Genomic DNA, 15,514 nt, shown 5'->3' on the forward strand with positions numbered 1-15,514 from the left:
CGAAGCTTGTAGGTGCAGTAACCCGCGTGGATCTAAAAGTTTGCTGCATGTAATGTCTAACCTGAAGATAGTGAAAGAACGCAGCGGAGGGAATATTATGATGTTTTTGAAAGTATGAAAACGGGTGAAGCTCTTGCGTGTGGGGATCAACCATATCAGCCAGGTGAAATACCTCAATTCCCGTCCACAATCGGACTATTCGGGAGGTAGTGCCCCCCGGGATAGTGGGAGTGTAGAGTACCGAAGTCAAGGGCGGGCAACCCGATGCCAAATGGAAGCGGTTTTTACAGGTTTCCCACACCTCCCTTTGAAATCTCATGGGACCCAATAAAGATGCAGTCGGCAATACTAGTGGGTCACCCCATAACAGGGAGTTTGGGTGGACCGGGGCCATCCATAGCTTCTCTATTTCGGTCCATTTATTGTACGCCCTTAAAGACACCCAGCTGGGTATGCGACGGAGGTGTGCCGCCCAGTAGTACTTCACCACATCAGGGACCGATAGCCCACCCGCAGATCGACCCGATAATAAAACTGATTTCGGAATTCGATGTCTGCCGGAGTGCCATATGAACCTGAGGATAGAAGACTGCATAGCCCGCAATTCCTTCATAGGTACTGCTACCGGCAAAGTCTCAAAGTAGTACAGTAATTTAGGGAGCAAGGTCATTTTGACCGCTGCTATGCGCCCAAAAAATGACATGGGAAGAGGATCCCACCTGGCCATTAGCTGACGTAGCTCTACAAACAGAGAGGGGAAATTAGCCTTGTAAACCGACGTATAGGAGGGAGTGAGTTGAACTCCTAAATAAGTCAGGGAGGTTTCCTTCCAGTTGTAGGTGTAGTTGTGTTTGAGTAGCTGGAGCTCCTGGTGTGGAACATTAAGAGGGAGCGCTTCCGTTTTAGATGTATTAGTTTTATATCCTGACAGCCTCCCATACCTACGGAGAACTGTAGTAAGGTTAGGGAGGGAGGTATGAGGTTTAGTGATAGTCAAGAGGACGTCATCTGCAAACAGGGAAACCTTAAACTCTTTATCTTGTATCTGGACCCCCGCTATATCCCTGGATTTCCGTATTTGAGCTGCTAAAGGTTCTATGCATAGCACAAATAAAAGTGGGGATAGGGGACACCCCTGACGTGTACCATTCCAGATTTGAAACGGAGGGGAGGTGGAGTGTGGGAGTTTAATTGCCGCTGTTGGTTTGGAGTAGAGACCACGCAGTGCTGTCAAATAAGGGCCCGAAATCCCAAATGAATTTAGAGTTTCGAACATAAATGGCCATCCCAAGCGGTCAAACGCCTTCTCTGCATCTAGACTAAGAAGGATCGCCGATTCCTTTTGCTTTTGGAGGGCATCAATGAGGTCAAGGGCCCTTCGTGTGTTGTCTCCTCCTTGCCTAAGAGGCACAAAGCCCACTTGGTCTTTGTGAATCAAAGAAGGGAGCCAAACATTGAGTCTATTAGCTAGAAGACGGGTGAAAATTTTTAGATCCGAATTCAGAAGGGCTATGGGTCTGTAATTGGAGCACTCTGCGTGGTCTCTACCCGGTTTAGGGATCAGCGTGATATGAGAATGCAGGAATGTTTGAGGGATGGGAGAACCCTGTAGGAATTCATTAAATAACGAAGCCATCCGTGGAACCAAGATCTCTGCAAAGGTCTTATAATACCCATATGTAAAGCCATCTGGTCCAGGGGCCTTACCACTAGGGAGGTCCTTCAATATATCAAACAATTCCTCCGCAGAGATCGGGGCATTCAGGGATGAAAGCTCCTCATCTTTCAGTTTAGGGAGAGCACAGGAAGAGAGATATGCTTGCAGCGTTTCCCTCCGACGAGCCGGATCAGGTGGTAAGGTATTTGGCAGGTGGTATAAGGATTTATAATAGTCATGAAAAAGTGTGGCTATCGTGTCTGGGTGATGCTGGAGTATGCCCGCCTTATCCCGAACCGCCTGTGGAGTACGAACAGTCGCCTGATCCCGCAATAGTCTGGCCAGAAGCGAGTGCGCCTTATTACCTTTGTCGTAATATTTCCTTTTTGTGTATAGTAATGACTTTTCTACCCCCTTCATAGCTAAGTCCTTGAGTTGTGCTCTAGCCTCTATCAATTTCCGTAGTGTCGGGACCGCCGGTTTAATCCCCATTTCTCTCTCCAACTTAGTAATTGTCCGATGGAGAGCCACCCGCTTGGCCCGAGAGTCTCTTTTCAATCTAGATCCCATTACTATGCATTGCCCTCTCATCACCGCCTTATGCGCCTCCCAAAGAGTGGATACTGAAGGAACCGATCCCTCATTAAGTGCATAAAATTCCCGCATATGCCCGGCCAGGCTGTCCCTAAGAGAAGGGGACTTAATCAAAGTTTCGTTTAAGCGCCAATGACATACTCTCGTATTTGGTTTCCCTATCTGTAGGGACACAGAAACTGGTGCGTGATCTGACCAAGAGATGGGGTCTATATTCGCCCCCTGGAGCGCACGGAGGGCAGGGACATTACCAAAAAAGTAATCTAATCGTGTATGAGTGCTGTGCGTATGGGAGAAGAAGGTATAGGACCTATCACCTGGGTGATCCACTCGCCACAAATCATAGAGCTGGTGCTCTCTAATTAGTTGCCTAAAACGTGTAGAAAGTCCTGTAAGGGTGGGCGTCGGAGTAGCGTGTGTAAGAGAGACCCTATCCATGGACGTGGAGAACGGGACATTAAAATCTCCTCCCACCAGCCATGCCCCCCTAGGAAGCTTCTGGAGTTTAGAAAGGAGTCTACGTAGGAATGGAATCTGTGCAGTATTAGGAGAGTAAACGTTACATAAAACGATGGGCTGTCCAAGCAAAGTCCCCTCTATTATAACATATCTGCCTTTCGGATCTAGATGTGAGGTGTGAACTTGTATGGGGCAGGAAGCTGCTATCAAAATGGCCACCCCCTCCCTTTTGCGACCTGACGAGGCAGAGTACACAGCAGGATACGCCCCTCGGGCAAATTGGAAAGTTCCGGATGAATCTAAGTGTGTTTCCTGCAGAAAAGCAACTTCCGCTCCAAGCGATTTCAACTCCCTGAGAAGCAAGCGTCTCTTCACATTGGAGTTGAGACCCTTGACATTAAGTGTGACAAATTTAACCATGGTCAAAGATGTATGAAAGAGCAAAGAATGATGTGGAAAGTGCGGATGTATACAGCTCACAGTTATGTCGGGGCCAGTCCCATGTCGGTTTCAAAGCAAGCAGTGTTCTACGGCGTCCTTCTACCTTGGAGGTTCTTGGAGGATTCACTGTCGTCTCAAGTGTTATTTCGGATGAAAGTAGGAGGGGAGGGAAAGACACTGGGGTAAAGACGTACCAGGGAGACAATACACATATCTGCAGTGAGAACAAAGAGAAATGCATGAGATCAATGAATTTCAAACACACTCAGAAAATACTACCAGGGAGAATACTATACCCTGGGGCGGGTGATATTAAAGCAAAAGAAAACTGGTAATACAATATTACCCTTTGCAACTCTCTCTAAAAACAGAGGGAGAACTGCAAAACAAATTACCCCTATCAAAAAAGGAGGTCGGGTCTCAACAGTCGAGGAACCTAGTACAAAAGTACGTATAAATACGTACAGGCCGAGAAAAAACAAAAAGGGGGTGAAAGAGCCAAGTGTATCCCGGGCAATCGCGCCCTGCCACAATTTACGTTAACGAATTAAAGCGAAACAACATAAAATCAGAAATATAATCCTAAATGCATTTTTAGCCTAGGATAGTGCAACTGGCGAAGGGAGCAGCTGGTATGGGTGACCAGGCTCCTTCACATATATTACGGAGGTGCCGTGTATCTGCGCAGCGTCAATCAATTCAAATCAGGTCTTGGTGAACTTCGGGTAGACTGTCGTCTTGGAGAGGTCCTCCGCTTATTTCGGACCGACTGCCAGACTGGAGGTGGAGACGAAGGCGGCAAAGGAGTCTCCCAATTCTGCATCTTGGGCGTTGGTATACCAAGGGAGTCACAGAAATGAGGCAAATCCCCTGGGTACCTCAGGGTTGCAGAAACACCATCTCTTCGGGCTGTAAGGGAGAACGGAAACCCCCATCGATAAATAATATTGTGGTCCCGTAGGGCTGCGAGAAGTGGACGAAGCAGACGTCTTTTCTGTAACGTAATCCAGGAGAGATCCGGGAATAACTGAATCGGCACACCGGCATACTCCAGGTCTTTACGCTGACGGGCTTTAAGCATAATGTCCTCCTTAGTGCGGAAATCCTGGACACAGCAGATGATATCTCTGGGCTGAGATGTAATGGATTTTGGTTTCAGTGCTCTATGCGCTCTGTCAAGCGGTATCCGATTAGACGGGGGTGCACCCAAAAGGTCGTTAAAGATAGTCTCTAACACGATGGGAAGATCTTCAGACCCCGAGGGCTCCGGTATGCCCCTTATCCTTATATTATGACGGCGACCTCTGTTATCCAAATCCTCTAGATGCAGTTGCATATCTCTAATGGACGCCAGCTGGGAGGACACTGAAGACTGTATCACAGAAACATGGCGCCTAGTGGCATCGTGGTCATCTTCTAAAGCCTCCACCCTCGTAGCAATCTGCTGTATATGCTGCGACACCCCCGCCAATTCTGAACGAAAAGCTGCCTTCACTTCTTGTATCATACTCTTAAAGTCCTCTTTAGTGGGCAACTGTGAGAAACATTCCCTCCACATAGGGGGCACATCTGAAGGAAGTGAGGCTGAATCCTCCAGGTCAGAATCTGAGGCATATGCAGGGGCCTGGGCATAGGGGGTCAAAGATGGTGTATCCCCCAGATCGTCTCTCCTCCCCGGCTGCTGGATCGTGGGCCGTTGGGGTTTAGGTGCAGGCCAAATCTGTAGGGCCATTTGTGCTGAGGGCTGTGACATTGGTGGTTCAAGCAGGTGTACTGGGGCCTCTGACTGAGCTGATGCTCCTCGTGGCCTGGCCTCCATTGCTCCTGGGATAGGGGACCCCCTTCCCTGCTGTTCACAGGACGAGGTGGAGGACAGCTTAGGGGAGCTGGGAGGGTGAACTTTAGCCATCCGGCTATTCAGCTTACCCTGTACGTGGGGCACTGTCTCCTCTCCCTGCTCGGACATCTCCCCTTCCTTCTGACACGAGGCTGTCCAAGATGGCTGCGGCTGAGGGAGCGGCGTGGCTTGCCGCCGAAGAAAGTAGCCGTCGATCGTTGGTGGAGCGGCGGCGACCTGGTGCTGTGCTGCAGGGGTGAGTCTAGACCCTTGGGGTCTTTTTTTCCCCATATGAGGCACCTTTCCCCGCTGTAGGCTGCTGGATCTGCGTGGCAGGGCGCGGAGCTCTCAGTTTATGCGACCGGCGCCATCGACTGCTGGCCACGCCCCTCACTCCACACTATTGGCGTGAGCGACACAGGCACGTCATCAGGAACCCTGTGCTGCGTGCAACATTTCCTTCCCTCCCGCCCCTTCTCACATACTCAGGTTATCATTGGTGGCAGTAGAGAAAGGAGCGTTCCTCCCACCCTCCTGCGCGCCCGGCACTGACGACGAGTGGGGCGGGTGCTGAAGGAACAGAACATCGTGGGAGGTGTACAGTGCGGGCGCGCCGTGTTCTCTTCATTTATTTCATCACTAAGCAGTGCGGCTGCACAGCTTAGTATCGAAATACATAAATTCACGGCATTAAACCTTTTGCCCCCCCCCCCTTGCACAGCATCGAAATTTGAATGCATCGCGCATCCCTAGCGTCATACAAGAAGCTGTACCGACGTGCGAACGTATACAAACCGAGTAGTCCCTTCTATTCACCCCTCTCATAGGGATCAAACCGCACAAATTTCTACTTACTTTCTGTCAATAAAAAAATATTTATTAGTCGTGTCAATAACTTTACGTTGAACGACCTTACATGAACTCCTTCCCGACATCCGCTGTATATATATGGCGGAGGTCGGCCCGCTCTATACAACGAGCCTGTCGGCCATGTGTAACAGCCGACACTTCAGTGTAACGAGCGGGATCCCATTAGTTTAACTCCTTAGATGCCGCGTGTCAAAAGCGACCGCGGCATCCGAGCGTTTAGAAATAGGGGGCAACCACTGTGACGTTGCATCGCTTCCCTCCCCACTACGCGATTGCGGGGTGCGAATGGTTGGCATGGCAGCCTGACGAAGGCCCCCAGGTCTGCCATCTTTGTACTCCTAGGAAGCCTTGACTCCCAAACACATCATATATAAAAAGAAATAAAAAGTGATCAAAAAGCCTCATGTACCCCAAAATGGTACCAATAGAAACTGTGTGTGATCCCACAAAAAATAAGCCCTCATACAACTTAATCATTGAAATAAAAATAAAAAGTTACGGCTCTCCGAATATGGCGACAAAACACAAATCTTATTTTTAACAATCACTTTTTTCCTTGTAAAAGTAGTAAAAACCATTTAAAAAAAAAAAAGTTTCGTTTTTTAGTATTGCCGTATTCGTATTGACCGGCAGAATAAAGTAGACACTCTGTTTTTACCGCACGGTGAACGCACTAAATATGAAACCCCACACAAAAAATAACGGTGGAATCGCCGTTTCTTTCCCATTCCACCACACAAAGATTATTTTTCCGGTTTCCCACTACATGAAATGGTGCTTTGAAAATCTGCAACTCGTCCTGCAAAACCAACAAGCCCCTCATACAGATATAAAGATGAAAAATCAAAAAGTTACTGCTTTTGAAAAGTGGGGAGGAAATAACTAAATTGAAAAATCTTAAAAATGTCTGCGGCGGGAAAGGGTTAAGGAGTTCTCATCACACACACAACCCCTTACATAGGGGGGCCACGGGTTCAGCTCCCAATGCCCCTGTCAAACAGCTGATTTTGCTGGGGGAAGCCGCTGCAGGAGAAATGTGGTATTACAGGGTCACGGTTCCATACGTGTTGGGCCACAGTGGGAACGCTCGACCAGTTGCTGCAGAACAGCCCATTATTTAAAAGCTTCATCCCTGCTGGACACTTACCGACATGACTACTAGGTGGGCCCATGGACATTTGCTCAAAACCAAACATTGGATTTCCTGGCCTCTCAGGCAACTGATATGGGGGGCTGGGTTCGGTGGCATTTCTGTAGCCAGGACCGGGATAGTGCGGAGACAGTTGAACCATTCCTACGTTCCCATAAGCAGCCATGGGGGAGGTGGGATGCGACATTCCTTCACCTCTATTGGCAAATCCAGGAGACATCGGGCTCCCGTTGAAGTAGGCAGGCGGAGGAGTCATATACGGCTTCCCGTGATTTCCGTCCATAGGAGATACTGGATACATCCCTTGTGTATTCCACTGGAATCCCATTCTACACTGGTTGTTGCAGTAAGTCCCGCAACGCGCGCACTGAGCTACACTGCGCTCCTGCGACGAGGAGATCTCACTAGGAGCCACCGCGATGGAAGCTTCGGGAGACTCCCGCTCAATCTTAACCACCGGCCCAGAGTCTGCAGAGGAGAGAGAATGGGACGGATTAGATACACGGCATATTAGGACGGCCAGGATCACTTTATTTTGCTGCTAAACATATCAAATGGGTTATCATAGTATTATAGTAGTTCTATTCTTGTATATAGGGGGCAGTATTATAGTAGTTCTATTCCTGTATATAGGGGCAGTATTATAGTAGTTATATTCTTGTATATAGGGGCAGTATTATAGTAGTTATATTCTTGTATATAGGAGCAGTATTATAGTAGTTCTATTCTTGTATATAGGGGGCAGTATTATAGTAGTTCTATTCTTGTATATAGGGGGCAGTATTATAGTAGTTATATTCTTGTATATAAGGGGCAGTATTATAGTAGTTATATTCTTGTATATAGGGAGCAGTATTATAGTAGTTATATTCTTGTATATAGGGGACAGTATTATAGTAGTTATATTCTTGTATATAGGGGGCAGTATTATAGTAGTTATATTCTAGTATATAGGAGCAGTATTATAGTAGTTATATTCTTGTATATAGGGGACAGTATTATAGTAGTTATATTCTTGCATATAGGAGCAGTATTATAGTAGTTATATTCTTGTATATAGAGGGCAGTATTATAGTAGTTATATTCTTGTATAAAGGAGCAGTATTATAGTAGTTATATTCTTGTATATAGGGGGCAGTATTATAGTAGTTATATTCTTGTATATATGGGCAGTATTATAGTAGTTATATTCTTGTACATAGGGAGCTGAATTATAGTAGTTATATTCTTGTATATAGGGGGTAGTATTATAGTAGTTATATTCTTGTATATAGGAGCAGTATTATAGTAGTTATATTCTTGTATATAGGGAGCAGTATTATAGTAGTTATATTCTTGTATATAGGGGGGCAGTATTATAGTAGTTATATTCTTGTACATAGGGAGCAGTATTATAGTAGTTATATTCTTGTATATAGAGGGCAGTATTATAGTAGTTATATTCTTGTATATACGAGTAGTTATATTCTTGTATATAGGAGTAGTTATATTCTTGTATATAGGAGCAGTATTAAAGGTATATTCTTGTATATAGGAGCAGTATTATAGTAGTTATATTCTTGTATATATTAGCAGTATTATAGTAGTTATATTCTTGTATATAGGGGCAGTATTATAGTAGTTATATTCTTGTATATAGGGGAGCAGTATTATAGTAGTTATATTCTTGTATATAGGGGCAGTATTATAGTAGTTATATTCTAGTATATAGGAGACAGTATTATAGTAGTTATATTCTTGTATATAGGGGGCAGTATTATAGTAGTTATATTCTTGTATATATGGGCAGTATTATAGTAGTTATATTCTTGTACATAGGGAGCTGAATTATAGTAGTTATATTCTTGTATATAGGGGGTAGTATTATAGTAGTTATATTCTTGTATATAGGAGCAGTATTATAGTAGTTATATTCTTGTATATAGGGAGCAGTATTATAGTAGTTATATTCTTGTATATAGGGGGGCAGTATTATAGTAGTTATATTCTTGTACATAGGGAGCAGTATTATAGTAGTTATATTCTTGTACATAGGGAGCAGTATTATAGTAGTTATATTCTTGTATATAGAGGGCAGTATTATAGTAGTTATATTCTTGTATATAGGAGTAGTTATATTCTTGTATATAGGAGTAGTTATATTCTTGTATATAGGAGCAGTATTAAAGGTATATTCTTGTATATAGGAGCAGTATTATAGTAGTTATATTCTTGTATATATTAGCAGTATTATAGTAGTTATATTCTTGTATATAGGAGCAGTATTATAGTGGTTATATTTTTGTATATAGTGGCAGTATTATAGTAGTTATATTCCTGTATATAGGGGGCAGTATTATAGTAGTTATATTCTTGTATATAGGGGCAGTATTATAGTAGTTATATTCATTGTATATAGGAGGCAGTATTATAGTAGTTATATTCTTGTATATAGGGGGAAGTATTATAGTAGTTATATTCTTGTACATAGGGGCAGTATTATAGTAGTTATATTCTTGTATATAGGGGCAGTATTATAGTAGTTCTATTCTTGTATATATGGAGCAGTATTATAGTATTTATATTCTTGTATAAAGGAGCAGTATTATAGTAGTTATATTCTTGTATGTAGGGGCAGTATTATAGTACTTATATTCTTGTATATAGGGGCAGTATTATAGTAGTTATATTCTTGTATATAGGGGGTAGTATTATAGTAGTTATATTCTTGTATAAAGGAGCAGTATTATAGTAGTTATATTCTTGTATATAGGGGGCAGTATTATAGTAGTTATATTCTTGTATATAGGGGGCAGTATTATAGTAGTTATATTCTTGTATATAGGGGCAGTATTATAGTAATCATCTTGTATATAGGGGGCAGTATTATAGTAGTTATATTCTTGTACATAGGAGCAGTATTATAGTAGTTATATTCTTGTATATAGGGGAGCAGTATTATAGTAGTTATATTCTTGTATATAGGGGCAGTATTATAGTAGTTATATTCTTGTATATAGGAGCAGTATTATAGAAGTTATATTCTTGTATATAGGGAGCAGTATTATAGTAGTTATATTCTTGTATATAGGGCAGTATTATAGTAGTTATATTCTTGTATATAGGGCAGTATTATAGTAGTTATATTCTTGTATATAGGGGCAGTATTATAGTAGTTATATTCTTGTATATAGGAGCAGTATTATAGTAGATATATTCTTGTATATAGGAGGCAGTATTATAGTAGTTATATTCTTGTATATAGGGGGCAGTATTATAGTAGTTATATTCTTGTATATAGGGGGCAGTATTATAGTAGTTATATTCTTGTATATAGGAGCAGTATTATAGTAGTTATATTCTTGTATATAGGAGCAGTATTATAGTAGTTATATTCTAGTATATAGGAGCAGTATTATAGTAGTTATATTCTAGTATATAGCGGGCAGTGTTATAGTAGTTATATTCTTGTATATAGGGGGCAGTATTATAGTAGTTATATTCTTGTATATAGGGGCAGTATTATAGTAGTTATATTCTTGTATATAGGGGAGCAGTATTATAGTAGTTATATTCTTGTATATAGGGGCAGTATTATAGTAGTTATATTCTAGTATATAGGAGCAGTATTATAGTAGTTATATTCTTGTATATAGGGGACAGTATTATAGTAGTTATATTCTTGCATATAGGAGCAGTATTATAGTAGTTATATTCTTGTATATAGAGGGCAGTATTATAGTAGTTATATTCTTGTATAAAGGAGCAGTATTATAGTAGTTATATTCTTGTATATAGGGGGCAGTATTATAGTAGTTATATTCTTGTATATATGGGCAGTATTATAGTAGTTATATTCTTGTACATAGGGAGCTGAATTATAGTAGTTATATTCTTGTATATAGGGGGTAGTATTATAGTAGTTATATTCTTGTATATAGGAGCAGTATTATAGTAGTTATATTCTTGTATATAGGGAGCAGTATTATAGTAGTTATATTCTTGTATATAGGGGGGCAGTATTATAGTAGTTATATTCTTGTACATAGGGAGCAGTATTATAGTAGTTATATTCTTGTACATAGGGAGCAGTATTATAGTAGTTATATTCTTGTACATAGGGAGCAGTATTATAGTAGTTATATTCTTGTATATAGAGGGCAGTATTATAGTAGTTATATTCTTGTATATAGGAGTAGTTATATTCTTGTATATAGGAGTAGTTATATTCTTGTATATAGGAGCAGTATTAAAGGTATATTCTTGTATATAGGAGCAGTATTATAGTAGTTATATTCTTGTATATATTAGCAGTATTATAGTAGTTATATTCTTGTATATAGAGGGCAGTATTATAGTAGTTATATTCTTGTATATAGGAGTAGTTATATTCTTGTATATAGGAGTAGTTATATTCTTGTATATAGGAGCAGTATTAAAGGTATATTCTTGTATATAGGGGGTAGTATTATAGTAGTTATATTCTTGTATATAGGAGCAGTATTATAGTAGTTATATTCTTGTATATAGGGAGCAGTATTATAGTAGTTATATTCTTGTATATAGGGGGGCAGTATTATAGTAGTTATATTCTTGTACATAGGGAGCAGTATTATAGTAGTTATATTCTTGTACATAGGGAGCAGTATTATAGTAGTTATATTCTTGTACATAGGGAGCAGTATTATAGTAGTTATATTCTTGTATATAGAGGGCAGTATTATAGTAGTTATATTCTTGTATATAGGAGTAGTTATATTCTTGTATATAGGAGCAGTATTAAAGGTATATTCTTGTATATAGGAGCAGTATTATAGTAGTTATATTCTTGTATATATTAGCAGTATTATAGTAGTTATATTCTTGTATATAGAGGGCAGTATTATAGTAGTTATATTCTTGTATATAGGAGTAGTTATATTCTTGTATATAGGAGTAGTTATATTCTTGTATATAGGAGCAGTATTAAAGGTATATTCTTGTATATAGGAGCAGTATTATAGTAGTTATATTCTTGTATATATTAGCAGTATTATAGTAGTTATATTCTTGTATATAGGAGCAGTATTATAGTGGTTATATTTTTGTATATAGTGGCAGTATTATAGTAGTTATATTCCTGTATATAGGGGGCAGTATTATAGTAGTTATATTCTTGTATATAGGGGCAGTATTATAGTAGTTATATTCATTGTATATAGGAGGCAGTATTATAGTAGTTATATTCTTGTATATAGGGGGAAGTATTATAGTAGTTATATTCTTGTACATAGGGGCAGTATTATAGTAGTTATATTCTTGTATATAGGGGCAGTATTATAGTAGTTCTATTCTTGTATATATGGAGCAGTATTATAGTAGTTATATTCTTGTATAAAGGAGCAGTATTATAGTAGTTATATTCTTGTATGTAGGGGCAGTATTATAGTACTTATATTCTTGTATATAGGGGCAGTATTATAGTAGTTATATTCTTGTATATAGGGGGTAGTATTATAGTAGTTATATTCTTGTATAAAGGAGCAGTATTATAGTAGTTATATTCTTGTATATAGGGGGCAGTATTATAGTAGTTATATTCTTGTATATAGGGGGCAGTATTATAGTAGTTATATTCTTGTATATAGGGGCAGTATTATAGTAATCATCTTGTATATAGGGGGCAGTATTATAGTAGTTATATTCTTGTACATAGGAGCAGTATTATAGTAGTTATATTCTTGTATATAGGGGAGCAGTATTATAGTAGTTATATTCTTGTATATAGGGGCAGTATTATAGTAGTTATATTCTTGTATATAGGAGCAGTATTATAGAAGTTATATTCTTGTATATAGGGAGCAGTATTATAGTAGTTATATTCTTGTATATAGGGCAGTATTATAGTAGTTATATTCTTGTATATAGGGCAGTATTATAGTAGTTATATTCTTGTATATAGGGGCAGTATTATAGTAGTTATATTCTTGTATATAGGAGCAGTATTATAGTAGATATATTCTTGTATATAGGAGGCAGTATTATAGTAGTTATATTCTTGTATATAGGGGGCAGTATTATAGTAGTTATATTCTTGTATATAGGGGGCAGTATTATAGTAGTTATATTCTTGTATATAGGAGCAGTATTATAGTAGTTATATTCTTGTATATAGGAGCAGTATTATAGTAGTTATATTCTAGTATATAGGAGCAGTATTATAGTAGTTATATTCTAGTATATAGCGGGCAGTATTATAGTAGTTATATTCTTGTATATATGGGGCAGTATTATAGTAGTTATATTCTTGTATATAGGGGCAGTATTATAGTAGTTATATTCTTGTACATAGGAGCAGTATTATAGTAGTTATATTCTTGTACATAGGGGCAGTATTATAGTAGTTATATTCTTGTATATAGGGGGCAGTATTATAGTAGTTATATTCTTGTATATAGGGGCAGTATTATAGTAATCATCTTGTATATAGGGGGCAGTATTATAGTAGTTATATTCTTGTACATAGGAGCAGTATTATAGTAGTTATATTCTTGTATATAGGGGAGCAGTATTATAGTAGTTATATTCTTGTATATAGGGGCAGTATTATAGTAGTTATATTCTTGTATATAGGAGCAGTATTATAGAAGTTATATTCTTGTATATAGGGAGCAGTATTATAGTAGTTATATTCTTGTATATAGGGCAGTATTATAGTAGTTATATTCTTGTATATAGGGCAGTATTATAGTAGTTATATTCTTGTATATAGGGGCAGTATTATAGTAGTTATATTCTTGTATATAGGAGCAGTATTATAGTAGATATATTCTTGTATATAGGAGGCAGTATTATAGTAGTTATATTCTTGTATATAGGGGGCAGTATTATAGTAGTTATATTCTTGTATATAGGGGGCAGTATTATAGTAGTTATATTCTTGTATATAGGAGCAGTATTATAGTAGTTATATTCTTGTATATAGGAGCAGTATTATAGTAGTTATATTCTAGTATATAGGAGCAGTATTATAGTAGTTATATTCTAGTATATAGTGGGCAGTATTATAGTAGTTATATTCTTGTATATAGGGGGCAGTATTATAGTAGTTATATTCTTGTATATAGGGGCAGTATTATAGTAGTTATATTCTTGTACATAGGAGCAGTATTATAGTAGTTATATTCTTGTACATAGGGGCAGTATTATAGTAGATATATTCTTGTATATAGGAGCAGTATTATAGTAGTTATATTCTTGTATATAGGGGAGCAGTATTATAGTAGTTATATTCTTGTATATAGGGGCAGTATTATAGTAGTTATATTCTTGTATATAGGGGCAGTATTATAGTAGTTATATTCTTGTATATAGGGGCAGTATTATAGTAGTTATATTCTTGTATATAGGGAGCAGTATTATAGTAGTTATATTCTTGTATATAGGGGCCAGTATTATAGTAGTTATATTCTTGTTTATTGGGGCCAGTATTATAGTGGTCTTCGCTCTTGAGACATGAAAAGTGATTTAGAAAAACCTATAATATGTCTTTACCAGGTGCCTTAGTAATGATTTCTGTTTTACTGGTAATTTTTTAATAACTAAGAAATAAGATATAGACATGGTGTAGGCACCTTTACTTCCGACTGGAGTGCCCTCTGGCTGGGATTCCTGCAGTTTTGGCTTCTTGCACGAGTCAATACACGGTTCTTCCCCCCGCTCAATTCGGGACACAATTTCCGGTTTTGGGATGCGGTATCCTGTTAAACATTAAAATAAGTTTTAGGCGCTTTCCTAGGTAATGTGCAAATCTTGACAATCCACTGGGCACCAGTTGGGCCACATGCACATTACGTGTGGATTTCCCGTGGCAAATTCACAGTGTAATACAGAACCAGCAAAGTAAATTCATTTTTAGTAATGTTATCTACATGTAAATTACACCTGCGGTGTGGATTTTAAAATCTGCAGCATGTCAAGTCTATAAAAATAAAAAAAACGCACCCAAATCCTCAATATATAAACTGCACCTGTTTCGGCACAAAAATTAAAAATCTGCATCTAAAAACGGATTTTCCGCAATGGAATTCACTGAGGAAAATCGGCAGCACGATACAGTAGCAGCAAAGTGGATGAGATGGAACAGGAAGCCAATATGTCAGCAGATTTCAGCAATAGTCCCAAGCGCTCGCGATGATTGATATATCTACGACGCCAAGATGGAAATCTATTCTACTGGTCGGAAAGTTTTTGATCTGTCAGTCACCAGCGCTACTTCTATGAATCTCGATTGAGACGCTTCCATGTTCGCAGCCAATGAGTCATCCTCACCCAGGGCCAGCATCGTTTCATAGATTTCTTTGATGAGCTCCTTGTAGATCTTCTTCTGAAACTCCTCCAGGTTCTGCCATTGTTCCTCTGAGAAGTAAATAGCAGCATCGTCAAAGGTCACCTGAGAGGAAGAGACAAGAAGGTGGTAGGTTAGTTCTTTATTAGAACAGAAATATGGTTGTACAAGGTATAGAAGAGACGACCTCTTTCAGATTGT

General features: G+C 39.2%; 1 protein-coding gene across 1 annotated transcript in view; it reads right to left on the reverse strand.

Moving 5' to 3' along the window:
* LOC142652237 (uncharacterized) overlaps positions 1-15,514 on the reverse strand; it is a 52,280-nt gene that overhangs the window by 13,707 nt on the left and 23,059 nt on the right. Inside the window, exons 2-4 of the mRNA XM_075827868.1 lie at positions 15,298-15,418; positions 14,601-14,726; positions 7,006-7,476 (exon numbers count right to left, since the gene is read on the reverse strand). Of these exons, the coding sequence (XP_075683983.1) occupies positions 7,006-7,476; positions 14,601-14,726; positions 15,298-15,418 (718 nt within the window). The remainder of the gene's footprint in view (positions 1-7,005; positions 7,477-14,600; positions 14,727-15,297; positions 15,419-15,514) is intronic.

This window comes from Rhinoderma darwinii, chromosome 5, assembly GCF_050947455.1.
Source record: "Rhinoderma darwinii isolate aRhiDar2 chromosome 5, aRhiDar2.hap1, whole genome shotgun sequence".
Taxonomy (NCBI): domain Eukaryota; kingdom Metazoa; phylum Chordata; class Amphibia; order Anura; family Rhinodermatidae; genus Rhinoderma; species Rhinoderma darwinii.